This window comes from Balaenoptera acutorostrata, chromosome 1 (assembly GCF_949987535.1).
Source record: "Balaenoptera acutorostrata chromosome 1, mBalAcu1.1, whole genome shotgun sequence".
In the NCBI taxonomy this organism is placed as follows: domain Eukaryota; kingdom Metazoa; phylum Chordata; class Mammalia; order Artiodactyla; family Balaenopteridae; genus Balaenoptera; species Balaenoptera acutorostrata.
The window spans coordinates 12,589,594-12,617,198 of record NC_080064.1 but is presented as its reverse complement, the minus strand read 5'-3'; the positions used below and the strand labels follow the sequence as shown (position 1 = coordinate 12,617,198).

General features: G+C 57.7%; 1 protein-coding gene across 3 annotated transcripts; it reads left to right on the top strand.

Annotated features, from left to right (window-relative positions):
* On the top strand, positions 1 to 27,551 carry EPHA2 (EPH receptor A2). 3 transcript variants are annotated; one of them, XM_007174992.3, is made up of 17 exons: positions 1 to 215; positions 4,884 to 4,951; positions 6,703 to 7,372; positions 15,686 to 15,841; positions 15,947 to 16,279; positions 16,817 to 16,932; positions 17,404 to 17,557; positions 18,039 to 18,138; positions 18,622 to 18,677; positions 18,924 to 19,049; positions 19,145 to 19,330; positions 19,502 to 19,563; positions 19,664 to 19,873; positions 20,078 to 20,227; positions 20,958 to 21,151; positions 21,755 to 21,910; positions 26,600 to 27,551. In XM_007174992.3, the coding sequence occupies exons 1-17, from the start codon at positions 131 to 133 to the stop codon at positions 26,703 to 26,705; spliced, it is 2,928 nt and encodes a 975-aa protein (XP_007175054.1). In that variant the 5' UTR covers positions 1 to 130; the 3' UTR covers positions 26,706 to 27,551. The 3 variants fall into 3 exon arrangements, with proteins under 3 accessions (XP_007175054.1, XP_057406615.1, XP_057406611.1); XM_057550632.1 differs by having other exon boundaries at positions 19,424 to 19,563; XM_057550628.1 differs by having other exon boundaries at positions 19,145 to 19,563.
* The last annotated feature ends 54 nt before the right edge of the window (positions 27,552 to 27,605 follow it).

Sequence of the window (27,605 nt, the reverse complement as noted above, 5' to 3'; positions counted from 1 at the left end):
ACTCAACTTCCATTAAGCACTCGGGGCAGAAGTTACGCGCAGGCGGCAGGAGGGAGACGGACATCGAGGCCTGCGCGCGGGCGTGCGGGAGCCGGGCACGGAGAATCGGGCTGAGAGCGAGGAGCGCGGCATGGAGCGTCTGGCACCCCGCGCCTGCCTCGCCCTCCTGTGGGGCTGCCTGCTGGCCGCGACTGCCGCGGCGCAGGGCAAGGAAGGTGAGTGTGCGCGCCGGCGGCCACCCGGCCCGACCCAGCCGCGGCGGCCGGACCCCCGGACCCCCGCTCCTCCCGGAGCCAGGCGCTCCTGGACGCGCGCAACTTTGGAAACTGACCTGGCGCCGCCCAGTCCCGGAGTGCTGAGGTCGGGAGGACTTGCTGGCTGCGATCGGGACGAATCTGGGACCCCCCCCCCACCGGGGGTTATAGGGGCTCCGGGGACTAAGAGGTTGGGGCCCGGGCGCGCGGGGTTCAGAGGCCGCAGAGAAGGGGACCCGGAACTCTACTCAGTGCTCTGTGGTGACCTAAATGGAAGGAAATGTAAAAAAGAGGGGATATATGAACCTATAACCGATTCACTTTGCTGTACAGCAGAAACTAACACAACACTGTAAAGCAACTATACTCCAATAAAAATTTTAAAAAAGAAAGAAAGAAAGAAAAGGGGGACTCAGGGCGGCCACACGGTTGCAGCCAGGGCGGCGGTTTCAGGAACGCGTCCCGGTGGGGGCTCGGCGTCCCTGGGAGAATGGCCTACCTGGGGGCCTTTCCACCGGCTCAGCTTCACGGTGAATTCGCTAACCTGCTTGCCCCGATTTTGTGCAGAAGGCGTTTCTGTGGAGGCCCCTCATTTTGGGGAGGGGTCTCTTCGACAGGCGAGGAGACAGACCCCTGCAGAAGCCCCAGCTCCCTGAGATTTTCTCCACGCCCCCTTATGCCTCCAGTCGGGGAGGAGAGCTTGCGGGGAGTTTCGGGCCAATCTGTCCACGCACAGCCTTCCCTCCTTCCCTCCCCGCACTCCCAGGCTCGGGGGGCAGGCTCGGGGCCGCGAGCGCGGACAGGAAGTCCCAAAGTCAAGCGTTCTGAGCAAGGGGTGACTCAGAACGAGGAAATGCGGCAGGTGGGGGCGCGGCCTCCCAAGGTGTGGAGCCGTCACCCCAGGGCCACCAGGGAGTCCGGACACCCGGGGGTGGGGGACTGCATCACCCACCCCCGCCCTGGCGCTCCCGCTGCCGCGCTGGGCGAGGGGCCGTGGACTTTGCCCTGGGCGGGGCGGGTGGTGGGTGGGGACGTTGCCCCTCGGCTGGGGTCGCGGAGAGGATGGGGGCTCTTGCCCTTGGCCGAGGACCTTCCTGTCCACCCAGCCGAGGCCGGCTTCAGTTTCCGACTGAGAACGAGTTTTGCCCGCTCTCCGGGGCCGAGGGAGGTTTCCTCAGGCTCCACCAGGGGGAAGTGCGGAGGAAGCCCTGGCCCGGTGAGAAGTTTCCTTGAGCCTTGCCTTCCTTTTCCGCCTCCCAAACTGGGGTTGGAGGTTTTGCTGTTCCAAGTTGGGAGGAAAAGAGGCCAGAGCTGGAACTCTTGGAGGGTGGAGGCGAGGGTGGCATCCTGTCGCCGTCCCTGAATCACTCAGGGTTTCTAGTCCCAATGTGCTGGAGGAGTGGGCGGCAGGGATTTCTGTGATCCTCAATACCCGCCCCCCTCCCCAGCTTTTCGTCCTCCCCCTTCCTGGGGGATTGCGGTTGGAGAGAAGGGGAGAGACAGCTGGATTCACTACAGGCCTTTCTTGAAGGCTGCCCATGGCGGGCGGGGGGATTAGGCAGGAGGGATGCTACTGGGCGATTCTTGTGCTGCAGGCTTGTCCTTGTGCCCCTCTGCCGAGCCCTCCCCAGCCTAGACGACTAGTGCCCCCCCATGGAACGGGGGAGGAAAAGGACAGGGGAACATTCTTCCTTAGGCTTCAAGAGTCCCTGTGAAGGACTCCCTAAGGAGGTGTGCCTGTAGTGGGGGGGTGGGGGAGTGATGGCCCAGCTGCCGGGATTCTGGCTGGATGTGCCGGATCTGCCTGGGGCTGGGTTTCGGGGTGCAGAGACGCAAGTCCCTTCAACCCTTCACCCAGGCTGCTCTTCGCTTCCCTTCTCCTTCCCCGTGAGTGGAGGAGCCAGGCTGCCTTGGGAGACCCAGATGGAGCCTGTTAAATTCTCAACAGCCACTGAATCTGTCCTCCTTTTACAAATGGGGAAACAGGGAGGCCCAAGCCCTCCCTCAGTAGGGCCCTCTGTATAGGGAGGGTTAGGTCTGAGCATCTGGCTTCTTGGGCTGCCAGAGCCCAGGGCCGCCGCACCCGGTTGTGTGGTGTGTTTTTCTGAGAAGTGAGAATAGCTGGGCAGGGGTGCAGGGCTTGCTGACTTGAGGTGCAGCTGGGAGGTGGGCTGGAGAGCACTCAGGAGGCCTGGAAAGTCCTTGGCTTCTTGATTCCGTAAGAGCCCAATGTGCCCTCTGTCCCCTTCCTTTTTTCTTCTTCATTCTTCCCCCTCCCCGCCCCCCAGCCCCCTGCCTCCCTGCTTCTTTAGGAATTAGCTGGTCTTGGTTCAGTAGGGATGGGGGGAGCAGGGAGGTGACACTAGGGGAGTGGGTGGTCGCACTGCCTTTGAGTAAAGAGCCCTAAAATAATATGGACCCAGAAGGATGACATTTATGATGGAACTTCAGACTGAGAAGGAGGTTTTCCTGGGGGTGGGAGGAGGGACGGGGGGCTCCTGGATGAGCCCTGCTTAGCCCAGGCTTCTCAGTGAAGCCTTTGGGGCCAGCCGAGGGGCTGTTGGCCCCCGCCCCTTCCAGGGGAGCAGGAGCCTCAGACCCTGGAAGCCGCACCCGTGCGTCAGGGTGGAGGGACCCGGGCTGGGCGCCTGTTCCTGGTGATCGGTTCTAGGGAATTTCCCTGGGAGGGGGCTCCTTCCTGTGTGAAGGCTTCTTTTCTTCTCCGATGAGCCCTGTGATATTTGTAGAGCCAGGCCTGGGTCTGGAAGGGCAACGAGCTCTGGCAGGGGTGGTGGGGGTCCCTCCGTGCCAGGTTAACCCTTCAGAGCCTAGGAGCCATGAGCCCCCTTCCCCAGGGGCGCAGACTGCAGCTTCCCACCCCTCTAAGGAAGGGGGATGTGCAGGACCTTGAGGAACACTCACCTTTGTCCGCCTACATACCCAGCTGGAGCCAGGAGCCCCCAGATTCCTTCCTGTGTAGCCAGAACATTCCATTTGCTAGTGGGGTTAGTGAGTTTTCCAAGCCTGAGCCTTGGGCATGTCCGAACAAATCCCTGCCCCTACCCACCCCCCAGCCACCCTCCCCTGTCCCCTCAGCCTTGGGGCCAGTGCCACATCGGATTTCCTCTCCCTGTCTGGGCTGTGAGGCCCTTCCTAGAGAGACTTGGCCCAGGTCAGCAGCGGTCAGGTGGCAGTGCTTCACCCCAGGCCTGGGGGCCTTCAGCCCAGGGGAGCAGGGCAGTCTGTCCTCAGGAAAGGGTTTCTCAGACTCTACTCAGGCCCCTCTCCCCCTCCCCTCCCCATCTCTCTAAATCGGGCCCATCTCTGCCTGCCCGGGATTCCACCCTTAGAGTCATTCTTCCAGGCCTAGGCCTTGAGGAATGCACCTTCTTGAGGCCGTATTCCTCATGCTCCAGAGTCCAAAGGAAGTAAGGACTTGGTCCCTTCCCCCCTCCACCTTAGGGCTTTACTCTCGGAATCCAGGGACCTTGTGTAGGGTTCATGCCTCAGTTTCTCCAATCTCGTTATCCTCCAGGGAGGGTAGCTTCTATTGGCAGCTACCTGGACCTTACTTGGAAATGGAGGAGGGGGCCATAATGGGGTCTTGGGTCTTGGGTCTTGGCTGTAGCCCCTGAGCCTGGCAGAACCCGGGGTGGACCAGTGGGAGGTGTCCAAGGGGAGGGCTGGATCTAGGGAAGCCCCTGGCAATGTGTCCTTCCCTCAGGCTCCAGATGCCTCTCTGGGGATAGTGTGGTCCTGGCACCTGGTTCCTCTGGGCCTGGAAGTCCCCTTTAAGGGTTTCCATCCCCGGTCCCCTAGCACCCCTGGCAGGGCAGTGGCCAGGGTGTGAGGGACGGGGGCAGCGGGAGCGATTTTCCCAGGGAGGGGACCTCGCCAGCTGTGTGTATCTTTGGGTCCCTCCTAAAGGCCCCTGTGGGTTCAGGGCTTTATCCTGCCGGCTCTGTGGCTTTTGTGGTGGGAAGATGGGTTTCCAGACACCCCCCACCGATCCTGCTCCCCTCCCTGGAGCTGTTCCCACCTGTGAACAGCTCTCTCCTCTTGGAGGGCCGTGAGACATGTGTGTACATACGTGTGCTGCATAGGCATGTGCTACGTGGCCTGGGTGGGGCTGAGGGTGTTTTGTGCTGTGTGTGTGTGGAGGGGACGTGGCAGGAGCGGACCAGAGTGCCTCCAAGGCCCACGTGCATGTGAAGTGCTGCGGAGGGGCCCCGTTTCAGGAAGCAGATGGGGCAGCGTGGTGTCACTTAATAGCCCTGCTCACCCCAGCTCTCTACCCAGCTGTTGTTCCCCTGCTGGGCCGAGCTCTGTCCTGCTCTGCCCAGCTGGGGGCTGCTGAGGGGGTGGCGTGGGCTGGGAGACGTGAGGCCTCACCCAACCTGCTCTGTGACTTTGACTAGGTCCCATCCCTTGCCTGGAGCTCTGCTTCCCTGTTTCTGGAGAGACGGGTCTCTTGGACATGGTGACCCGGTGTGGTGGGGTCTCTCTCTGAGGGCTGAGGAAGCCTTCAAGGCTTCTTGGGATTCCTGGGGGACTCTCACCTTTTCCACCATGGCCTGACCCCTGAAGATACCCCCAAGCTCACCCAGTGCCCTCTCTCATCTCTTCCAGTCGTCCTGTTGGACTTTGCTGCAGCTAAAGGGGAACTCGGCTGGCTCACACACCCATATGGCAAAGGGGTAAGCCTTCAGGGTGCGGGTGTGGGCATGAGGAAACTGAGACCCAGGGAGGATGGGGCCTGGCCCAGATCAAACAGCTCAGCCAGGGTTCAAACTCAGGTTCCTGCTTCTCACACCAACTGGGCAGGCTGGGGTTGGAAGGTGGGGAAGGGGCCCGAGAGGTGGAAAGAGCTGGGGAGACAGCTGAAGGCCCTAGCAGAGCAGGACCCTTGGATGCCCCAGAAGGCTGATGGTCAAGAGGGATCCCCTCTCGCTCCCTTCATTCCCCTCTTGGGTGGGAAGGGGTTAAAGGCTCCCCCTGCCTTTGAGGTCCCAGCCCAGGAAGTGAGGGGTGAGGAAGAGACAGGGAATGTGGGCTCCCAGGTCCCCACAGCCCCGGGAAACCAGATCAGGTTCCTTCCTGCTGGGCCCTCTCCCTGCTCCTCCAGCTGTTGTTTCCCTTTCCTGCTCGGGGTTGAGTTTGTTTTGCCTCCTTCCCACCCAAGTTCATTCCCTCCCCCTCCCTCTGCCCTGCCCTGCTGTGACCTGGACTGGTGGGCAAGACCCCAGGGTCCTCTCCCTGGCTTTGCCTGTGCCTACCGTGTGGCCTTGGGGAGGATACTGCTGCTCTCTGGGCCTCAGTTTTCCCCTTGTTGAATTTGTTCTGGGGCCTTAGCTGGGGAGAGCGGTGTCTCCAGGGGGATAGCTGGGGACAGTTTCTATTGCTGGCCAGATCTGCGGAGTCAGGCACTAGTCCCTGGTCACCTTAGCTCCGAGGAGGCCTGGAGTTTAACTCTAGTGGATTTCCAGGATCCTGGAATGTTCAGCTGGGAGAGAACACAGATCACCTAATGCAACCCAGTCATTATATAGAGTGGGAAACTGAGGCCCAAGGGCATCTGAGGCCCGTGTGACACAATGCAGCCCAGGTCTTTTTCCTTGGCCCCTTCTGGTTTTTTCATTCATTTGCTCATTCATTCAACAAATACTTTCCTGAGTACCTACTCCATTTCAGGTAGGCCCTGGGGATACAGAAATGAACTAGATGCAGTCTCTGCCCTAAGGAGCTCAGACTCTCGTGTGGGAGCCAGGTGTAGTTGTCACCACTTAGGTGCTAAGATAACAGAGACTGTGGGAGCCAGGGGGAAGCACTTGCCCCAATCTTGGCCCAACCTGGGAAGTCTTCCTGGAGGAGGCTGAGCAATGTTCTGAGGAGTGATAGGGGATCATCCATTGTTTCTGACTTAACCTCTTCCCCGCCACTCACACACATCTACACAGTGAATTATAATGATAATAATAATAGGGATAATAATGATAATGATACCCGCTGCCTTGTATGACTGTCACCCACGCCAGGCAATGTGCTCAGCATTCGATAGACATTCTGTCATTTATCTTCACAGCAGTTCTGTGAGGTAGTTCTTGCCCCCATTGTACAATGGGGACTTTGAGGCTCAGAGCATTTAAGTGATCTGCCTGAGGTCACATGGGACCCCCAGCCTCCACCCTCAGCTCACTGTCTAATATACGGGTTCAGCACTGCAACACTGGGGTCAGGGACACCAGGGGGTCAGATCCAGCTCAGCCACTTGTAGTGTGTGACGGTGACTTGAAGCCCCTCCCTGGGCCTCAGTTTCCTTCCCTGTAGAATGAGGACAGCAGGAGCCATAGAGCAGCCTCCTGATGCCCAGCTCTGCCACCTGGGCAATGCCTCTGGGCCTCAGTTTCCCCCAGGCACCTGCCCACACTAACCTGTCGGCCCCGTGCAGTGGGACCTCATGCAGAACATCATGGACGACATGCCCATCTACATGTACTCCGTGTGCAACGTGGTGGCCGGCGACCAGGACAACTGGCTCCGCACCAACTGGGTATACCGCGGTGAGGCCGAGCGCATCTTCATCGAGCTCAAGTTCACCGTGCGTGACTGCAATAGCTTCCCTGGGGGCGCCAGCTCCTGCAAGGAAACCTTCAACCTCTACTACGCCGAGTCTGACCTGGACTACGGCACCAACTTCCAGAAGCGCCAGTTCACCAAGATTGACACTATTGCGCCGGACGAGATCACGGTCAGCAGCGACTTCGAAGCACGCCACGTGAAGCTGAACGTGGAGGAACGCTCCGTGGGGCCGCTCAGCCGCAAGGGCTTCTACCTGGCCTTTCAGGACATTGGTGCCTGCGTGGCGCTGCTCTCTGTCCGCGTCTACTACAAGAAGTGTCCCGAGAAGCTGCAGGGCCTGGCCCACTTCCCTGAGACCATCGCGGGCTCCGACGCGCCCTCCCTGGCCACCGTGGCTGGCACCTGCGTGGACCACGCTGTAGTGCCGCCCGGGGGTGAAGAGCCCCGCATGCACTGTGCAGTGGATGGCGAATGGCTGGTGCCCATTGGCGAGTGCCTGTGCCAAGCAGGCTACGAGAAGGTGGAGGACGCCTGCCAGGGTGAGTGACGGTGCTGGGGTGGCAGAGAAAGGGGGTACTGGGGTGGAGGCTGGGGTCCGGGATCTGGTCTCAGCTCTGGGATGTGGGGATCTTGGTAAGGTTGTCCCTGCTCAGGCATGGAGTGGTTCTGTTAGTGAAAATCTTGGAGGCTTCCTGGCCTTATGATTGGATTCACTCATTCACCGAGAATGAATACATTGAGAAACAGTATGGAGGTTACGAGTGAAGACTCTCGGAAAGAATACCTGGGTTCAAATCCCAGGTCTACATTTAGCTGTGTGACTTTAAGCCAGTTCCTTAACCTCTCTGTGCCCGGGTTTCCTCATCTGTAAAATGGAGATGAACATAGTGCCCATCTTGTAGGGTTGTTATGATAATCAAATGACTTAATATTTGTAAAGTTCTTAGGTCAGTGTCTGACACATAAGCGTTTTTTTTTTGTTATTTTTGATTCATCCCACAAGTATATCTTGAGTGTCTATTATATACCAGCACTGTGGGCACATAGCACAGTCCCAGGAGCTAGTACCATCTCTGTTAACTCCCTGTGTGACTTTAAGCAAGTCACTTAACCTCTCTGGGTCTCAGGCTCCTCTTTTGTACATGGAGGTGAGTGAATTGAACCCAGGATTCGCATCCCCTGGCTGCACATGACAGTCACCTGGGGAGCTTTTTGAAAAATGCCTTCGTGGAGGGGATACTCAGGATCTACCCTCCCTACCTGACCCTCCCCAGGGCCATAGCCTCAGATCCTCCCATTGGGGCTTCTACTGATGACAGACTGAGCCCAGAGAGGGGGCCAATTAAATCAGACTCTCTCTGGGAACAGGGCCTGGGCATTAGTGAGCTCACACTGGGAGGCTGTGGCTTGGCCCGGCCAGGACCTGTGACAGCGGAAAGCTCTAGAGCAACGTGGAGTTTTTCAATGGGTGACTTTTTCTGGAAATGGCTGTGGGGCAGGGCATTTGTGAAATGTAGGCTGACCTTTGGAAAGCCAGCTCATCCCCTCTCTCTGGGAGCTTCTTTGCTGAGATAAGCAGGGTGTTGAGAAATTGGGGGGTTAGGCTCTATAGCTATACATACCGACTGAGTGACCTTCAGTAAATCTCTCTTCATCTCTGGCCTCAGGCTTCTTGTCCGTAAGACAAGAAGTTCAACTATACTAGCAGACTGTATACTTGGTTTTTAGCCATGGATCCTGCAACCCGTGAAAGGGTTTCAGGTGTTGGAGGAGCCTGAAGCCCTTTCTCATGGGCTCCACTTGCCTCTTAAAACAAATCCTCAGAACCCTGCTTAACACAGTCTGCAAACCCCTGAATGAGATGTCCCCTCAGAGCCTTTCTGTGCCTGTGGTGCAGTCTCTGCTCTGGCCCTTCCCACCACCCTGTTGTCCTCCCAGCTCTCCTCTGCTCTTCGGGCGGCCCCTGCTTTAGGGGACCTCAAGTGCACACTCCCAGTTTCAGACAATGACTGGGGGGGTTGCGAGGGAGCCCAGTGGGTTGAGCAGACTCCTCCCACATGACATCCTCACACAGGAATGCAGGGGTGGGGGGTGAGGGGCAGCTGAAAACTTTCCACAGGCTGGTGATTCAGGCCCTGCAGAGATAAGTGGACAGTTGAGGTTGGGGAGGGGTGTCTCTCTCCAGGAAGGGGGGCAGGCTTCCCTCCCCAGGAAGTGGGGGGTCAGGGCCTCGCAGGCTTTGTTTGTGAAGAGTTGAGCCACCCCAGGGTAGGGAGGACGGTTTCCAGGAGCGAAATCTTTGACTTTGCTTGTGAGACCCTCTCCACTGCCGGCCACCTGTTGCCTTGGTTTTTCCTCCTTAGGATCCCTCTCCCAAAATTCCCTTCAACGTGGTTTAGGGACCCTCTGTGTGGTTGGGAACCCCCAGCCTGGCTACTCTTTATCTCTCCAGACCTTCCCCAGCACACCTGACTGGGATGCCAGTGGAGATAATAACAGTAATTCCCGTAGAAAAGTGCTCTTCAAAAAAAAAAAAAAAAGAAAGAAAAGTGCTCTTCCAGGGCAGGCACGAGCTTGGCAAGCGCTTTATCTGGCTGTTCCTGCTGAATCTGCACCACCTTTCGTGAGAGGCAGGGACTGTTATCAGTCCCACTTAACAGACAGGAAACTGAGGCTCAGAGAGGTGAAGAGACTTGCCTGGAGTCACACAGCTAAGATTTAGTTGCATCAGGATTGAATCTAGGCGATGCAGCAGCGTCCAAGCTGGAGGATGGGTCAGGAAACGGGGCGGGAAATGACCAGTTCCTTTGGAATCCCTGACTCAGCTCCTGGCCCTGGGACAGACTCTCAGGGCAGGCCCGGGATGGTGGGTCCTGGCGCAGGATGTGAGGTGGTTGAGGGGCTCTTACTGAGCATGTTAAGGGAGAAATGGAGAGAGATTCAGGGTCTGCCCCCCCTCCCCCCGCCTCACCCTCCACGGGGCCATGGACCCAGATTCTCCCATTGTGGCTTTTATTGATGACAAACCAAGCCCAGAGAGCGCACTGGGCAGGCCAAGGTCACCCAGCACCTGGTCCAGGTTATTCCCAGTGTTTGTTTCTCCTGAGAGTTCTTTCCCCAGGAAGCTCGCAGCTCAAGAAAGGGTTAAATGGACAACGGAAGAGAGGCACCTCCCAGGTGCTGTGCGGACAGGTGGGCACACTGCCCAGAGAGCTCTTGTGAGCTATGTCAGGAATGAGCCAGCTTCCCTCCAGCTCCGCCCCCCCCCCACCCCGCCCTCCCTCCCTCCCTCCCCAGGCCTGCCTAGGGGACAGTGGAGTCACTCAGGCTGACCGTCATCTCCCCCGGGGCGGCTTTGTCTCCCTGTTTGTCTCTGCTTCCTGTGCTGGCATCGGCAGCTGAGCTGGTGGGGCCCCGGCTAGCGCCTCAGCCGTGGGGACTGCCGGCCAGGTGAGCAGGTGGCCAGCGGCTTTGGCCAGAGGCTCAGCCCAGCAGCTGGGAGGCCAGAGCTGGAGGTGGGGCTGCAGGGTCAGGAATTCCCTCCTTGGAGGCTCCTGCTCCCTCCAGGGGCTCAGCCCCTCGCTCCTGCAGCTTCTCTGTCTCCCCCAGTTCATGGACACCTCATCCCACGCTGAGCATTTCCCAAGCGAGGTTTCCTTCTGTCTTCACAAACAACCCAGAGAACCTGAGGACTTTATCCTCATTTTACAGATGAGGAAACTGAGGCCCAGAAAGAGGAAACAGTGACCAAAAGAGCTGGGGCCTGGCATGGGGAGAGCTGTCCCCAAGTGCCCTTGGCATATATCTTTCTACCCACAAGCTGTATGACCTTGGTGAGTCCCCTCTGGGCCTCATTCTCCCCACCTGTAGAATGGGTAGGTTGGAGCCTTGCTGACTTAGCGATCAGAGCCTACCTCCTGTGACTTTCTGCCGTGGTTCCTTTTGAGAATCTGGGTTGCTCTGGCAAGCTGCATACTGGGTGACCTCACTGTGTGTGCAAGGAGCCGGGTCCTAGTGCTGGCATCCTGAGCGGCCCAGGCCTCTCCCAGGGTCCAGAGTTGAAGGGGAGGAGCTGGTTGAGGTGGTCCTTAGGCAGGGTGTCCCTGAGCCATGGCAGGGGCTGTTGGCAGTCGGGACAGGGCTGATCCCCAGGCAGGGAACTCTGTGAGCTGTGACTCTTGGGCTTGTCCCCTCCCTGGGGAGTGCCACCGGGCCTTATTTCTGTGGAGTTTCCTTTGGCCTGAATGGGGGGTTGGGGGTGGCAGCTCCCACCTCTGTGCCCTGCTCACCCTGCCCTCAGCTCACACTGGGGGCAAATTCAGACGCTGGCAGCTCCATGGGGCGACCCCTCCCTCCCTCACTGAGGTGAGTGAGTCCCCAGAACGGAAGGAAGGAGGCAGGGAAAGCAAACAGAAGATAAAAGGCTGGTGGTAGGGAGACAGCCGGGAAGCAGAGGCTGCGCTTATCACAGCTTGGTTGAGGAATGCGCACAAAGATAATTCCCCAGGGTGTGTGGGAAAAGGGCAAGGTGCTAGCAGCAACTGGGCCACTGGGATAACTGCTTCCGTGGGGGCAACAGGGCCTGCTGGGGACTGAGAAGCTGCCGGGGTCTGGAGTTATCAGTTCCCCTCATTTGCAGGGTCAGTAACTTACGGGGTCACCTTTTGCTGCCCGTCAGGGCACCAGACAAAGTCCAGGCTTCGCATCCTTGGGCTGAGGGGGTGCATGTGGTCGTCAGCTGGGCATGGCTTGGGGAGGTGACTGGCTGCAGGGAATTGTCACTGCGAACTCTTGACCCTGTGACCTCGCCACCGCCGGGGGGGGGGGGGGGGCGGGGAGGTTGTTGGGCCTTGGGGGAGGGGCTCTGCCAGGGGCTGGATTTGCGTCATGCCAGAGGGTGTATGTCCCTGAGTCACACCCCATGCTGCCACCTGAGGGGCGGGCATCGGGAACTGGAAAAGCTGGGGTGCAGCCCTGGGTGCAGCCACCATGCCCCAGTTCCCCTGCTCGGAGTGGCCCGGGCCTGCCGGACGACCGGGGTCAGAGGAGTTCTCCACAGGTGTGTCAGAGTCAGCCTCCGGTGCCAGGCAGGTGGTGTCCCGGTGCACCGTCCCCGCAGGGTCTTCCTGGGGACTGAAACGCCGCTCATTTCTGTGGCCCTAGAGCTCGTGTTTAATGAGCACGTGGGTTTTGTCTTTATTCACATATTCATTCATCCATCCAGTCAGCAAACACTAGCTGAGCACCTACTGCATGCCAGACCCTGTGCTGGGGCACGGGACACAGATAATTCTTGCTCCCCACGAGCTGCCAGTCTCATAGAGGATCCTAATATGTGCAGAAATCATTTCCAATGAAGCATGAAAGCCAGGCTGTGAATTCCCCTGGAGCAGAAACAGTGTTTATCTTGCCATGGTCTCCCAGCACCCAGCACTGTGCCAGACACGTAGGAAACGCTCAATTTCTATTTGGTAAACATAAGATTGAGTAATAGATGCCCTAATGGTTAGAAGGGGACCAGAAATTGGGCAGTCTGGGAGGGCTGCGTAGAAGAGCTCAAGCTGGGTATTGAAGGATGCATAGGAGTTTGCTGGTTGGCGAAGGGACCATGGGTATTTTGTGTATGTGAGTATGTTTGAGAATGTGTGAACACCAAAAGTGTGACCCCTGGCCCCACTTGCCTGCCCAGCATGCCAGGAAATCCAACCAGGCTAAGTCAGGAAGACACAGGGGCCTGCTGGTGTCAGACACATGATCTCTGGGGCCCCTGAGCACGGGCACACTCTGGCAGGGCCCTGGGAGGGCCCCTTGAAATTCTGTGGTTGGAGGAGGGGGCACCACATTCTCGTCAGGCAAGTACATGCCCTGTTGGTGCTGCCTCTCCACTGTAATATCTGGCACATCCGCAGCGGAAATCTCTCCAAATTCCCTCTTTCCTGCCGGCAGCAGGCGGGCCACCCCCGGGCTCTGGGACCAAAGAATGGAACCCGCCTCTTCCCCCACTTCCGCCTCTTGGCGTAGGGCTGGAGGCTGGGGAGCAACCACGTGGTGGGGAGTGGGGACATTGTGGGTTTTGCAGGTGGCTAAAACCTTGTGGGGGCTCGTGGTCCCTCCTGAGCCTGAGAGCCTGAGCGGGGAAGATGTGATCGTGTTCTAGGGGCCCCTGAGCACCCCCACTCAGTGGGGCCTGGACCACCTGGAGCCAGCACTCACCCAGAGTGTAAGCCCCTTGGGCGGACAAGTCAGGGCATTTGGGGGAATTGAGATCCCAGGATAAACATAGCCCAGCTTTCTGAAGTCTCATTTTTACTTGAAGATTTGGGGGAGGAGAGAGCTATTTTTGTATTGTAACAGATAAGTTATGAGGAGGAATGCAAAATACACATGGATTTCTTAAATACAATAGGAGACTTGAAAGACCTTTGGGCCTTGAAGGAGGCCACGTTGGCGGCCCCAACAAACCTCCACCCACCCCCCCGGGCTTGATTCTAGTCTTTTCTCCCCATAGGACATAAATGTGCCCAGTATGAGAAGACGTATGTTAAGAGGTGGCACAGCCCCTCGCCCCGCCCCCCAGCTGCTCTGAAATTAGTCTTGGGATTTTCTGGCTGTTGAAGCGGGTCAGACCTCCTCTCCTCTCTCTTCGGGCTTGTTTCAGAACATTGATTTCTCTTTGCTCCAAACTGAAATGTTTGTGAGAAAGGGGGGAGGTTCGAGGTCAGGCATCCTGGGTTTAGGTTTTGGGTTCGTGTCTTAGGAGCTTGTTGACCTTGGCCAAGTTCTTCTGCCTCTCTGAGCATCCGTTTCCTCACCTCCAAGGTGGAATGAATGATAACAGTGCCTAGTATAACAGACTTATTGTGAGGACTAAATGAATGTCAAGTGCGTGGCCCAGGAACTGCACACAGCAGCTGCTGAATCAGTGGTCGCTGTTTGTAACTGGGGCTCCAGGCTCTGCACAGAGCAGGAGTCGGGTCCCAGGTCCCTTCTGTCCTGGACAAGCCCCCTTCCCTGCAGCATGTGCCTGAGCTCTTTCAGGGCCTGTGCTGACATTCTGAAGTGGCAGGACAGGCAGATGAGGTGAGAGAGACTTCTGGGATGGTCCCCCTGGGGCCTCCAGCAAGCAGTCATTAACGGGAAGTCACTATCCAAGACCTTAGGAACTGGGTGTCCTTTGAGTCCTGTCCCTTGACTCCCCACCTCTGCTCGCATAGAGGACTAAAGGAGGGAGACTGTCCACAAGTTTTTCTTGATAGCGTAGATCTGACTGTGCCATTATTCTCTACATCAAACCTTCAGTGGCTCTCACTGCCCCCAGGCTAAAGTCCTTGACCTGGCATTAAAGGCCTTCCTCAATCTGGTCCCTGGAGATCGCTCAGCTTTATTGCCTGCCGCTCCCCTGATTTCCGACCACAAAGGCACTCATACTTCCTGTGTTAGTCTTGCTCTTTCTCACCCCCAACTCCTCCTCCCAGTATTTCTGCCCTGCTGAACTCCTACTCGGCCTCTAAACCCCAGCTGAAATAGCTCCTCTATAACTCCACAAACCTCTAGCCAAGGTTGTCTCTACCCCCTGAGCCCTTTGCCCACCCCTTTATTTATTTATTTATTTTAACTTTTTATTTTCTATTGGAGTAGAGCCGATTAACAGTGTTGTGATAGTTTCAGGTGCACAGCAAAGCGGCTCAGCCATACGTATACATGTATCCATTCTCCCCTAGACTCCCCTCCCATCCAGGCTGCCACATAATATTGAGCACAGTTCCCTGTGCTATACAGTAGGTCCTTGTTGCACACCCCTTTATGGTGGACATTGTCACGTGCTCCTGCTCCCAGAGGTCAGGGGCTTTGTCTCATCTCGAGGTCCATGCACTGGGCTGGACGCAGAGTTGAGGATCAGTGTTTGATGAACGTGACACTGAGGCTGGAGGTATCTCATGACCCTCTCCAGAGTAAGCTGAGGGCAGGAACGATAATTGTAGGGTTGGGTAAGGGGTCCCTGGGTGACCCCACCCCATCTTGGCCACTTCAGCAGCTGCCCAGTCCCTGGACAGCCCTGCACAGTGTCTGGGTAGCTTCCTGTCTGTGGGACCAGGAAAGGGCTTGGGGCAGGGGCAGGATAGGGTGGTGGGAGGAAGGAGCCTCTGGAATCAGGTGTCTGAGCCCCGCCCGGCCTGGCCAGGACAGGACCTGCCACCGGGGGAGGGAGAGCTGCTTCCTGGCCGCGCTTGTGAGTGGCGGAAATGACTGGGTCCCTGAAAGCAGGTCCAGAGAAAATGCTGGGGGCCTGGCCTTTCCTGCTTCCTGGTCAGCCAGCCCCGGAACAGGAAAGCGGTCAGGTCCCAGGGTGGGGGGAACACCTGCAGAGGTGGCATCCTGATGCCCCTGTCTGATCTGTTAGTCAGCAAACACAAATGGCGAAGAAGAAGCAGACACTGCCCTGGGCAGCTCGCAGTTCAGATGGGGACCTGCCAGGCTGGTCCGCACAGACTAAAGGAGATAAGGCAGGTGGGCAGCATGCTCTGTCCAATGCTGAGCCGGCTGTGAGATAGGATTCTTAGGAAGCTGGAAGGTGAGATGTGGGCCTTGAATGCCAGGCTCAGGGGCATGGAGCTTCTTGCAAGAGCCACTGGGGAGGGCTGCAAAGGCTTGGAGCAGGAGGGCAAGGCACTTCCTGGGTGCCTGGCCTGAGCTATGTGCTTAGCACGCATTTTCTCATCCCAAGACATTTTACCAATGACAAAACAGGCCCATAGAGGTTTAGTGACTTGCCAGGGGTCCCAGGGCCAGGGAGTGAAAAGTCGCTGGGGGTGAGAACAGGCTGAGCTGACGTCTGTCCCTGTGCCTGCCAGCCTGCTCGCCGGGGTTCTTCAAGTCCGAGGCATCCGAGAGCCCCTGTCTGGAGTGCCCCCAACACACCCTGCCATCCTCCGAGGGGGCCACTGCCTGCGAGTGTGAGGAAGGCTACTTCCGGGCCCCGCAGGACCCACTGTCACTGCCCTGCACACGTGAGTCTCACAGCGGGTCAAGGAGGGGTGACAGAGCTGGGCGTGGTGATGTTGACATGTCCAGGCCTACCGGGATCCGAGCTCTGACCTCTGCCCTCTGCACAGGCCCGCCCTCCGCCCCGCACTACCTCACGGCTGTGGGCATGGGCGCCAAAGTGGAGCTGCGCTGGACGCCCCCCCAGGACAACGGGGGCCGCGAGGACATCACCTACAGTGTCACCTGCGAGCAGTGCTGGCCCGAGTCAGGCGAGTGCGGGCCCTGCGAGGCCAGCGTGAGCTACTCAGAGCCACCGCACGGGCTGACCCGCACCAGCGTGACAGTCAGTGACCTGGAGCCCCACATGAACTACACCTTTGCCGTAGAGGCCCGCAACGGCGTCTCGGACCTGGTGACCAGCCGTAGCTTCCTCACTGCCAGCGTCAGCATCAATCAGACAGGTGAGGGCCCAGGGGTGGCAGCTGTACCCTTGGGGCCCGCCCAGGTGGGGCTTCATGAGGATGGCCACTCAGGGTTTGGCTAGGTTCAGAGAGAGACAGCAGCAAGTGGTTAAAGACACAGTCCCTGTAATCACTTCCAAGCTCTGTGACTGTGGGCAGGTTACTTAACCTCTCTGAGCCCCAGTTACCTCACCTGTATAATGGGCGTTCTAGGGCTTTTGAGAGGATTTAATAAACTCTTGTATATAAGGCTCTTAGAACAGTGCCTGGTCCATAGAGAGGTTATAGCAAGAGTCAGATCTTGTTTTGTTTTTATTATTTATGCACTCATAAGTACGCACGGGGTACCCCCGATGTACCAGCCTGTGGTGGGGCCCAGCCTGGGGCTTTGTGCTCTGGAGCTGGAAGTTGAGAATCCCAGGTCGGGATCTAAGGAGCCTGGGCTGTGGATGGGAATGCGTCTGGGTGCATCCCCACTACTCCGCTTCCCCCGCGTGGCTTTTCACACCCCTCCCCTCCCCCCACCGTCCTGCCCAGAGCCCCCCAAGGTGAAGCTGGAGGACCGCAGCACCACCTCGCTGAGTGTCTCTTGGAGCATCCCTCCACCACAGCAGAGCCGCGTGTGGAAGTACGAGGTCACCTACCGCAAGAAGGTAACTCTCAAAGGGTTGGGGCTGTCCCCGCTGGGCTTCGAGCAGAGGACCAGCTGGTCACATAGACGCTCACTGCACAACACAGCCATCTGAAGAAGCGCTGTTCTGCAGATGAGGAAACTGGGGTCTGGGGTCTTCCTGAGAGTTGCCTCTCCCAGGCCAGCCCAGCAGAGATTTGTGGGAAAGAAGACATAGTGTTCTAGAATCCCCAGAAGAGATAGTCTTGGGTGGTGGGGAGCCAGGTCTTGGGGATCAGACAGACCTGGGTTTGAGTCCTGGGTCACGCATTTGCTGGTTATGACCTGGAGTGAGTCGCTTCACTTCTCTGAGCCTCAGCTTCCTCCTCTGTAAGGAGAGCATCGAGGTTGCTAACGTAGCTTGTCACCTTGCTAAGCTCGGGTTGCTCTCTGGTGGGCTAAGCTGATGGCCCTGCCCTCACTGTCTGTCCCTCCACCCGCCAAACACCCACAGGGGGACTCCAACAGCTACAACGTGCGCCGCACTGAAGGCTTCTCCGTGACCCTGGATGACCTGGCTCCGGACACCATCTACCTGGTCCAGGTGCAGGCGCTGACGCAGGAGGGCCAGGGTGCTGGCAGCAAGGTGCACGAGTTCCAGACGCTGTGTGAGTCGGGGACCAGGGTGTGGGCCAGGCCAGAGTCCTGAAACAACCGGGACATCGTGGGCGGAGGGACTAGCTCAAAGAACTTAGAAGTGTCCCCTTCCTGGTCGGCCAGGGCCTAGGACAGCCCAGTGTGGGTCGGCCCCAAGTCTGGGGAGGGGGCAGAATTGAGGGCTGGGGGTGTGGGAACCAGCTGTGTATCCAGGGCAGTGTTGTGAGAAAGAAGGATGTGGGCTCTGGTATCGGTGGGCCCAGTTCAAATCCTGCATCGTGGAGAGAGTCCCACACACCTGAGACTACCTGCTGTATTCCCTGGGGAAGCCCTCTCATTTGCCATCTATGAAATGGGAATAAATATCCTCGCGGACCATCACTAGTAAAGGCACCCGGCAGGTGTCTTGGGGCCCTAATATACAACCGGGGGTATTACCATGATTTGAAGTGTGGGGGGCTCCCTTGTCATCTGCTGGTCTCTCCCTGGCAGCCACGGAAGGATCTAGCAACATGGCAGTGATTGGTGGCGTGGCCGTTGGTGTGGTCTTGCTTCTGGTGCTGGCAGGAATTGGCTTCTTCATCCACCGCAGGTTCGTTGGAGCCTACGCCCCGGCTCCGCAAGGGCTTAGGTGGGACACAGGGGCGGGAACCTCAGTTTCCTGTATGGGAGATGGGGCTGATAGGAATCTAGTCCCTGCCTCCCGGGGGGCTGTAAAGATGTAATGATCTGTAAAGGGCTCAGCACAGCACCTGCGAGGCTCAGGGCATGGTGGTCATTATGACAGTGCGTCCACACTTCCTCGGGACACGCGGGCAGGAAGCTCTGGGGAGCTCTAATGAGGAGAGCCTTCATTACAGCCACTTAAGGGGCCATTACGGGGTGTAGATCCCAAGGAGTGAGCCCGGCTTGCTCATTTCCTCTCCCCCTGGCCTTCCCCATGCCCTCTGCCTGACTCAGCAGAGGGCTGAGCACACCAGGCCCGCACGCCGGACCAGAGTCGGGTCAGGAAGCTCCCTGGCTGGGGCGGGTCACTGACCTCCCTGCGTGTTTGGTTTCCCATGGGGTCTCTCAGGAGGAAGAGCCTGCGGACGCGCCAGTCCTCGGAAGACGTTTACTTTTCCAAGTCAGGTGAGATGCAGCACCGCCTCCGTGCCTGGCCTGCTGGCCCCACGGGCCTCCCCAGCTCTGTGGTAGAGATGGGGGCAGCCAGGGCACACCCTGGGTGCCCTCGGGCAGCTCAGAGGGCTGAGCCAGAAGCTCCTGAGGCGTCCGGACTGTTGCCTACTCCCCCTCCCGCTCCTCCAAGGCAGCCCCTCGTAGGGACCCCTCCCCTCCCCAAACTGTCTATGACCCTGCCCTTCCTTCCCCTCCCAGAACAACTGAAGCCCCTGAAGACATACGTGGACCCACACACATACGAGGACCCCAACCAGGCTGTGCTCAAGTTCACCACCGAGATCCATCCGTCCTGTGTCACACGGCAGAAGGTGATCGGAGCAGGTGAGGTTAAGCGCTGGCCGAGGGGCCCGGTACGGGTTGGGAGCACCCGACGCCCGGGCTGACTGCGGTGTGTCTCCCACGTTGCCCGCCTGCAGGAGAGTTTGGGGAGGTGTACAAGGGCACGCTGAAGGTGTCGGGCAAGAAGGAGGTACCCGTGGCCATCAAGACGCTGAAAGCCGGCTACACAGAGAAGCAGCGGGTGGACTTTCTCAGCGAGGCCAGCATCATGGGCCAGTTCAGCCACCACAACATCATCCGCCTGGAGGGCGTTGTCTCCAAGTGTGAGGCCCGGCTCCAGAGTGGGGGGTGGGGGACCCACGCGGGGAATGGGGGGGACTGCCCCCCGGGGCCTCTGATCGAGCCTCTGTTCATAGATGTGCCCACCCCAGCCCCGCCTGTGCCTCTTCCCTCCACCCATGGCCATCCCCTCACACCTGTGCTCACCCCTGCAGACAAGCCCATGATGATCATCACCGAATACATGGAGAATGGGGCTCTGGACAAGTTCCTTCGGGTGAGGACGTGGGCCGGGGTGGGCCGGGATCTGTGGCCGGCACTTAGGGGCCCTGGTGGGCACGGGGCTGGCTGGCAGCTGAGGGCCTGTGCTCTGGCAGGAGAAGGATGGTGAGTTCAGCGTGCTGCAGCTGGTGGGCATGCTGCGGGGCATCGCGGCCGGCATGAAGTACCTGGCCAACATGAACTACGTCCACCGCGACCTGGCTGCCCGCAACATCCTCGTCAACTGCAACCTGGTCTGCAAGGTGTCTGACTTCGGCCTGTCCCGTGTGCTGGAGGACGACCCCGAGGCCACCTACACCACCAGTGTAAGGGCTGGGGCGGCTGTCACCTGGGATGGGGGCCTCAAGGTGAAGCAGCCTTCGCTCTGGTCTGGGGTCCTCTCCCCTACACACCTGGGGCGTGGGCCTCAGGAGGCAAGAATGCCTCTGGGGAGCATGGAGGAAGGGCCCTGACTGTGATCGTCCTGGGGGTGGCCTAAGGGACAGTAGTGATTGGCCAGGTCCCCGCAGGGTGGCAAGATCCCGATCCGCTGGACGGCTCCGGAGGCCATCTCCTACCGCAAGTTCACCTCCGCCAGCGACGTGTGGAGCTATGGCATCGTCATGTGGGAGGTGATGACCTACGGCGAGCGGCCCTACTGGGAGCTGTCGAACCACGAGGTAGGCCCCCTTGCCCTGCCCAGCCCCATCCGGATTTGAACTGAAACCCTTTACTCATTCTCGAACCCCGGGGGCTGGGCAGAGAAGAGTTTTGGGGGCTAATCTTCATCTGGTACAGCCCTTCATTGGTTCGTTCAGTGAATGTTTATTGAGGGCCTACCATGTGTCAGGCCTTGTGCTAAGCTTCAGACCCAGTCCCTGCTTACACTCAGCGGAAGGACGAGGAAAGAAGTAGTGGGCGTGGGGGAAGTGTGTGCGTGCATGCATGTGTGTATCTGTGTTTGTGTGTGTGTGTGCACAAGTGCCTGGTGCCTCATGCAGCCTGGAGGCCTGGAAGGCTTCCCAGAGGAGGCCACATCTCAGCTAGGACTAAGGCACAATAAAGCAGCAGCCAGGTGAAGACATGGAGGGGGAAGAGTGCTCTGGCTGAAGGGAGCAGAGTGTATAGGCGCCCAGAGACCTCAGGGAGGCTGGTTGCAGGTCACACAGCATGGCTGCTGCCCGGGGTACCCTGTGAGGGAACGAAGTCAGGAGACCCTTCCTCCTCTGGAGACACCCTCTTAGCACTCGTCCTTTGTGTAGCGCTGAAGGTTGTGTGTTGTGCTCAAGGAAGGAGGCCCAACCCCTCTGTTTCGGGGGCTCCCCTTCTCTCCTCTGCCAACCCCTGTGTATGGGAGAGTTTGGGGGCTGTGAAGGCACCCCTGACCATCCTGCTCGCCCCCTCCCCCAGGTGATGAAGGCCATTAATGATGGCTTCCGGCTTCCCACACCCATGGACTGCCCCTCCGCCATCTACCAGCTCATGATGCAGTGCTGGCAGCAGGAGCGCGCCCGCCGCCCCAAGTTCGCCGACATTGTCAGCATCCTGGACAAGCTCATCCGAGCCCCCGAATCCCTCAAGACCCTGGCTGACTTTGACCCCCGGTGGGTTCCATACCCTCTGTCCAGGGTGGCCCCCAGTTTTACTCCTGAGCCACTTCAGTGTAATGGACAGCCAGGGGTGGTGGGCAAGGGGTTCAGAAGTTACACGTGGGCTTTACTTAGACTGGACCGGCTTGGCTCAGGTGGCACTAACGGAACCGATCAGCATATACGGTAAACGTGCCAGCGCGGCACTCAGCGCTTAACGTGTTTTAACTCATTTAAATAACTTAGGAGTTGGGTCCTGTAATCATCCCCTGTTTGTAGATGAGGAAACAGACGTAGGGCAATTAAGTGTCTTATGTGCCGGCAAGTGGCCAGGCTGGGTCTGTGACTCTGAAAACCTGACTCTCTTAACATTTGGTTATTTGGTAGTAACTGGTGGTGGTATCGTCAGTAGAAGCAGAGGGGCAGCAGGAGCTATAAACACTGAGTGCTCCCGACACATCAGGCAGACTCCCGGAAGCCTACCTGACTTGGCTGCCCCGTTGCCCAGATGAGGAAACCGAGGCACAGGGCAGCTGAGTGAATTGCCGGGGTTAGGGAGCAGCATCATGGGCTAGGTGCTGCAGCCCCTCACTCGCGGGCCGGTATCTCCTGTTTCAGGGTGTCCATCCGGCTGCCCAGCACCAGCGGCTCAGAGGGTGTGCCCTTCCGCACGGTGTCCGAGTGGCTGGAATCCATCAAGATGCAGCAGTACACTGAGCACTTCCTGGCGGCCGGCTACACGGCCATCGAGAAGGTGGTGCAGATGACCAACGAGTGAGTCTGCGCTCAGGTCCCACCCGCGCCTGCCCTCTCCCGCCTCCTGCCTCCCCAGGCTGCCTCTGGCTCCACCACCCATCTGCTCTTCTCTCTACCTTCCCAACGCTCCCCTCTCTTCTCTTTCTCTCTCCTTCTCTTTTGGGGAGAGTGGCTTTGCAGGAAGGGCAGAACCAGGCTGGCAGCCAGCAATTCTGGTCACTTACTCGTGGCTCCGTCCTCTTCCTACATCTTTTTTCCGCAGCGAGAAAATAATAGTAATTGTGATCATAACCGTAGCATTTATCGTGGGGCTGTGCCAGCTCTGTGCCTGAGCACTTTGAACCAGCCCTCGTGATGACTTGGCAGGTGGTTCCCGTCAGTAGTCCCACTGGGCGGGTCAGAAACAGTACAGCCCAGGGTCCATGGCCATTTGGGGGATTCCAGCCCTGGTCAGTCAGAGTCCAGAGCTCAGGGACCATGGAGGTCATTAGTGGAGAAACGGAGGCTCAGAGAGGTTACATGGCTTACTCCAGGTCACACAGTTTGTAGCTGAGAAAAGAAAGGCTTCACTTCACAGCCATCACCTGGTTGAATTCCCTATTTGCCTTGTGAATAGGTGCTATTATTACTTCCCTATTTAAGTAGGGAAACTGAGGCTGAAAGGTTACATAGGTTGCCTGAGGTCACGCAGCCAGTTAGGGGCAGCGTTCCTCTCCAGGATGCTGAGAAGAAATGGGCAGAGCCCTTGGACTTTCCTGGCTGATGCCGAGGAGAGAGGGCACCAGGCCAGCCCATCCCAGGCACCTCTCCCCGTGTGGTTGACTCAGCCCTGCGGTCCAGCTTGGCAAGAAGTGCCAGTTACCCCTTGCCCTGGCCCTGGGTTCTGCCTTTTGTCAGGCTGCCCCATGGGAGCTCTTCTCTCCTCCCAGCTCCAGCATTAGGGACCCTTCCCAGCATGGCCTTGGCATGGACACCTCCTCCCACCACAGGAGGGAGAAGACATTAGCCTCTTAGCCTTTTGTGCTTCTAAAAATACTGTTAGTTCCCAATAGCCCAGCTTGTATAAGGTCCAAGGTCATGGTGGGAATGAGCCTTGGGGCTGAGAGGTTTTGGGAATCACATGGGAAGGGATGACCCAGGCGTCCCACAGTTCTGGGTCACAGTTCTGGGATTTGGGCCTGTGTCTGAACGTTCTCCAAGGCCTCTGAAAACTGCTCAACTGGGCTTCTGACCTGCTGCTCAAGGCCTCTCAGACCAGGCCCCGGCCTGTCCCAGGGGAAGGCCAGGATGAAAGTCAGGCAGGGACAGAGCTGACCAGAGGGCGGCCCGGAAATGTGGAGAGAAGAGACGGGCCCCAGGGTATCTTTTGTTTCCAGCCAACTGCAGGGTCCAAAGCTTGGGCTCTGCAGTCACACCTGGGTTCGAGTCCCACACTGGCCACTCCCTAGCCGGTGGTTTTGGTCAAATTAGGTTCCATCTTTGAGCCTTGGTTTCTGTTTCCCCGTTGTGGGGATTGCATGGGTGCAATACAGATGATATGCCTGGTACGCAGTAAGGGCTTAACCCACGTTGCTCTTCCCTTTTCCTCCATGCCCTTGCTTTCCACCCATAGCCCGTGGGCAAATACCAGGGTTCCTCGGCTCCCTCCTCTAACCTGGGAACCTGGAACAGCCCCCTTTGCCCCTCCAGGAGCTCCCACCGAGGACAGTACAGTTTCTCTTCTGGGTGAGCAGAGCTGAGGGCACGGAGAAGTGCATACAGGAAACACATGTTCGTAGAAGCTTCCCGAAATAGCCCGGGGTGCTCCTCGGCCAATTCCTTTCCCACGAGCAGGAGCAGGGACAGGGCTGTCTTGGATCGGTGGAGGGTGTGTGTGCTGTGTTTTGAAAAGGCCTGCATAAAGGCAGGAAGTCATTCCACGCTGCTTCTCCTCCCATCAGCTCCACTGGTGCTCAGATCTGGGGCCTGTGTGACTCACGCCACTGCCTCCTTCATTATTTCAATTAAATGAAAGAAAGGGGGGTCTCAAAGTGCTTTTTCACCCCGAGAGTTGTGTCTACACATGCTGTGGATCCCAGCGCGAGGCTCTGAGCCGCTCTCAGAATTCAGCCCTTCTGGGATGGGGTCTGGGTTTCGGCTTCAATGCCCTTACCCCCCCCGCCTTTGCCTCCCTGCTTCCTTTGCCCCCTCCCAGGGGGCTGGCTGCTCGGTTCCCTGTGGTCCCACAGTGGCCACCTTTTCTCGTCTTGAGCATTCACTGTGTTATTTTGGAGTCACTTGTGTTTCTAGCTAGAGTAGTGAGTGGTTCTAAATGTGTTTCGAGGAGCTAATGAAAGCAGTGGATGTTACACCCCAGAAAAATACCCAGTCCAACAAAAGGCCCGTCCAGAGTGCGAGGCTGTGGCGTACAGCGTCCTGAGAGGGCGTAGGGACACTGGCTGATAGGTCTTCTGGTCTCCGAGTGCCCTCAGCACAGGCTTGGCTCTGATGGGATGTTTGCTGAGAGTATGAATGATCAGGCCACCTCTCCCTCCACTCTCCTTGCGCCAAGGGCCAGCGCACTGTCGGTGCTCACCGGGGAGGTTGTGGCCTTTGAATTCCCTCAGGCTGGGGCTGGCCTTGCGAGTGCTCAGGAAGAAGGTGGCCTCAGTCATGTGCTTCCCCACCCCTATGATGGGAGTTGATCCAAGGAACTGACTGCCCTGGATCTCCGAGTGAGGAACTGAGGCTGGGGCAGGAACAGACTTGCAAGAGGCCGCAGGCATTGGCCGGTCTGGGAGCCTCATCCTGTGTGTGTCTCTGCTTATAGTTAGGAAATGAGGCAGGGAAGGTTTGGGGGGCTTTGTGTTGGAAGAGAATGGGGCTGGGGCAAGTGGCTTAGAAGCATCTAATCAGAGCCTCCTATTTTACGTATAAAGAAACTGTGGCCCGAAGACAGGACAGGACCCACCCGAGGCTCTGGTGGAATCCAGGACTAGAATTCGGCCTCCTGCCTCCCAGCCCAGGACTTTTCCTCCTAGATGGATCTCAGAAGCACCCTCAGTTCCCGCCCTGTCAAGTTAACTTCACCAACCTGGGAGAGGGGCCCCAGGCAGCCTGGGCAATGGCTCAGTTGCCACTAAAGCATTCATTCATTCATTCATTCATTCAGCAGACACTCCTTGAGGGCCTACTGTTTACCAGGCCTATCCTGGACCTTGGGAGGGGCTGGGGGTGAGGGGATGAGCCTGGTGCACTAGGCCCGGCCGTTGCTCTGCTATAGCTAACATAACCCACTGGTCCTTAAACCATACATCAGGGTCTTTGGGATCTGATCAAATGCAGACTCCCTGCCCCACCTTCAGAACTTCAAAGTCAGTGAGTCTGGAGTTGGGCCCAGGATCCTGCCTTTTCAGTAAGTGCCTCCTTCCCTTCTGGTCCGAATACTTATCTGGGAGCCACACTTAGAGACCTACAGGTATGGGGAAAACTGCTTCTTTTCCAACACCCTCAACTGTATAGGTTAGAAATGGCACTGTAGTGTTAGGTTAGGAAGTTCTCCCAGATGTCTGACTTCTGGCCTTCCTGCTTCAATCCCTGAGCCACCCTCCCACACACCTGCTCTTCTGTGCTCAGCACTTCTCCAGGGACTCCCAGAGCCTGTGGGAAAGTCATGTCTCCGGAATTGCAAATAGGATCTTGCACCATATAATTAGCTCCCTTTACAGCCAGGAGAGGGCCCATAAAAACCTGGGTGTTTTCATGGGTTTGGGCTGGTGGACGAGGATGGTGAAAGAGGAAACTCCCAGAGTAAGCAGTAAGGTCCGCTCCAGGGCTCCTGGAGTGTTAGTGGTTTTACAAGGGGATGGAGGGGCATGGAAAGGACGGGCAGGGAAGGGCTATGGGCTCCTGGGTGTGTCTTTCTATCTGGTACTAATGCTGCCTTACCCCTCTGCCACCAGTATCCAGGATCTCCCACTTTCCAGTTAGGCACTGTTATCCCATTTTACAGGTGAGGAAATTGAGGTCCCTAAAGGGAAAACCCCTACCTCAGGGTAACCTAGTCACTGGATCTGGTCACCTGAAAGCCCCTCCCATTAGAGACCAGCAGAACTTTAACCTCTGATGGCCCCTCAGCAAGGATTTCCTGAGTCCTTCTTCCGTTATGAGAACTTGGAGGGAGTGGAGGTGAAATAAGGCGATGGCTGTGAAGAGACCTTGGGCAGAGAGCTTTGAGCGACACCCCCAGAGGGTCCCTGGCATCTGGTGATGGCATCAGTGCTGCCTAGGGAGGAGCGTTACCTGGGGACAGACCCCAGGGTGGGGGAGGGAAGCCTTTGTTCACAGCTGGCTTGATTCAGCTCCTCCACCTCTTAGCCTGGGTCACTTTGGGCAAGTCACTTCACCTCTTTGAGCCTCAGTTTTCTAGTCTGAAAAATGGGGGCAAAAACAGCACCTACCATAGAGATTTTGTGCAGATTTGATTTAAAAAAAAAACAAAGCTGCTCGCATTCAGCACTTCAATCATTTTCCAAATTTTGTCGGTGTCGGCAGGCTTTCAGGATAAGGATCCTCTCATCAGACCTCTGCCTTACGAGCTCTCTGCCCCCCAGGTGCCCAAGGCCCCCTCCCCGGTCCCTCTTCTCCCCCCTCACCTCCCTCCCATGGCTGCCCACCTCTCCAGAGCAGGCCCCTCACTCTCCTTCTCTCCCTCCCTCCCCCACACAGCGACATCAAGAGGATCGGGGTGCGGCTGCCCGGCCACCAGAAGCGCATTGCCTACAGCCTGCTGGGCCTCAAGGACCAGGTGAACACAGTGGGGATCCCCATCTGAGCCCTGACAGACCTCGTGACCCCCTCAGCTAAGAATACTTGAAGAAACAGACTGGCTTCCCTGCCAGCTCCGTGCTGGGCCACTAGGGACCTTATTTATTTCTAGTCGTTCTTTATTGATGCCACCCTGAGGGCTCTGCTGGGGGGGTCTTGGACGATACCTTGGCCTGAGCTGAGGAGATGCTCAGGGACCTTGGGCAGGGGGGCCTCTTCACCTACAAAGGACAGACAGCCAAGCACTTAGCAGTCACCATCGTGTTCCCAGCATCCCCTGGGGCAGGAGCCCCGCCAAGGCCTTTGGACACACACGTGGGACATTGCTAAACTGACCTCCCCTTCGCTGTCTCAGGAGGTGGGGCGGTCAGCCTGCAGCGGTCACAGGAGCAGGGTACCTCACGAGAAGAGGACAAACAGCAAAGTCAGCTGGGCAAGACCCACAGTGGTTCTCCCGTCCCTCTAGTGCCTTCCTCAGCCCCCCAGGCCCCATCCTCAGCCCCCACGGGCCAAACTCTTGCTTCCTCGGGGCCCTCACAGGATGCTTGGTTGTGTGGAGGGTTGTTTTTTTTTTTAAATATATATTTTGTACTTTGTGGAGAGAATGTGTGTGTGACGGAGGCCCGGCTAGGACTGGGGGCAGACAACGGCCTGTGTCAGACATTCCCAGGCTGGGGGCTGGCCCATCCGGCCTCTCACCCCTTTAGACAACATTTTCTACTCTGTCAGTATTAATGATTTTGTTCTGTTGGGTATTTTTTTTCGAACCTTAATTTATTATTATTTTTTTTATATTTATTGTTAGGAAATGACTTATTTCTGCTCTGAAATAAAGTTGCAGATTGTTCAAACAGTGGGGTTGGAGAGGCTTTGTGTCAGCAGTGGGTGGGGGAGGGCTCACCCCACC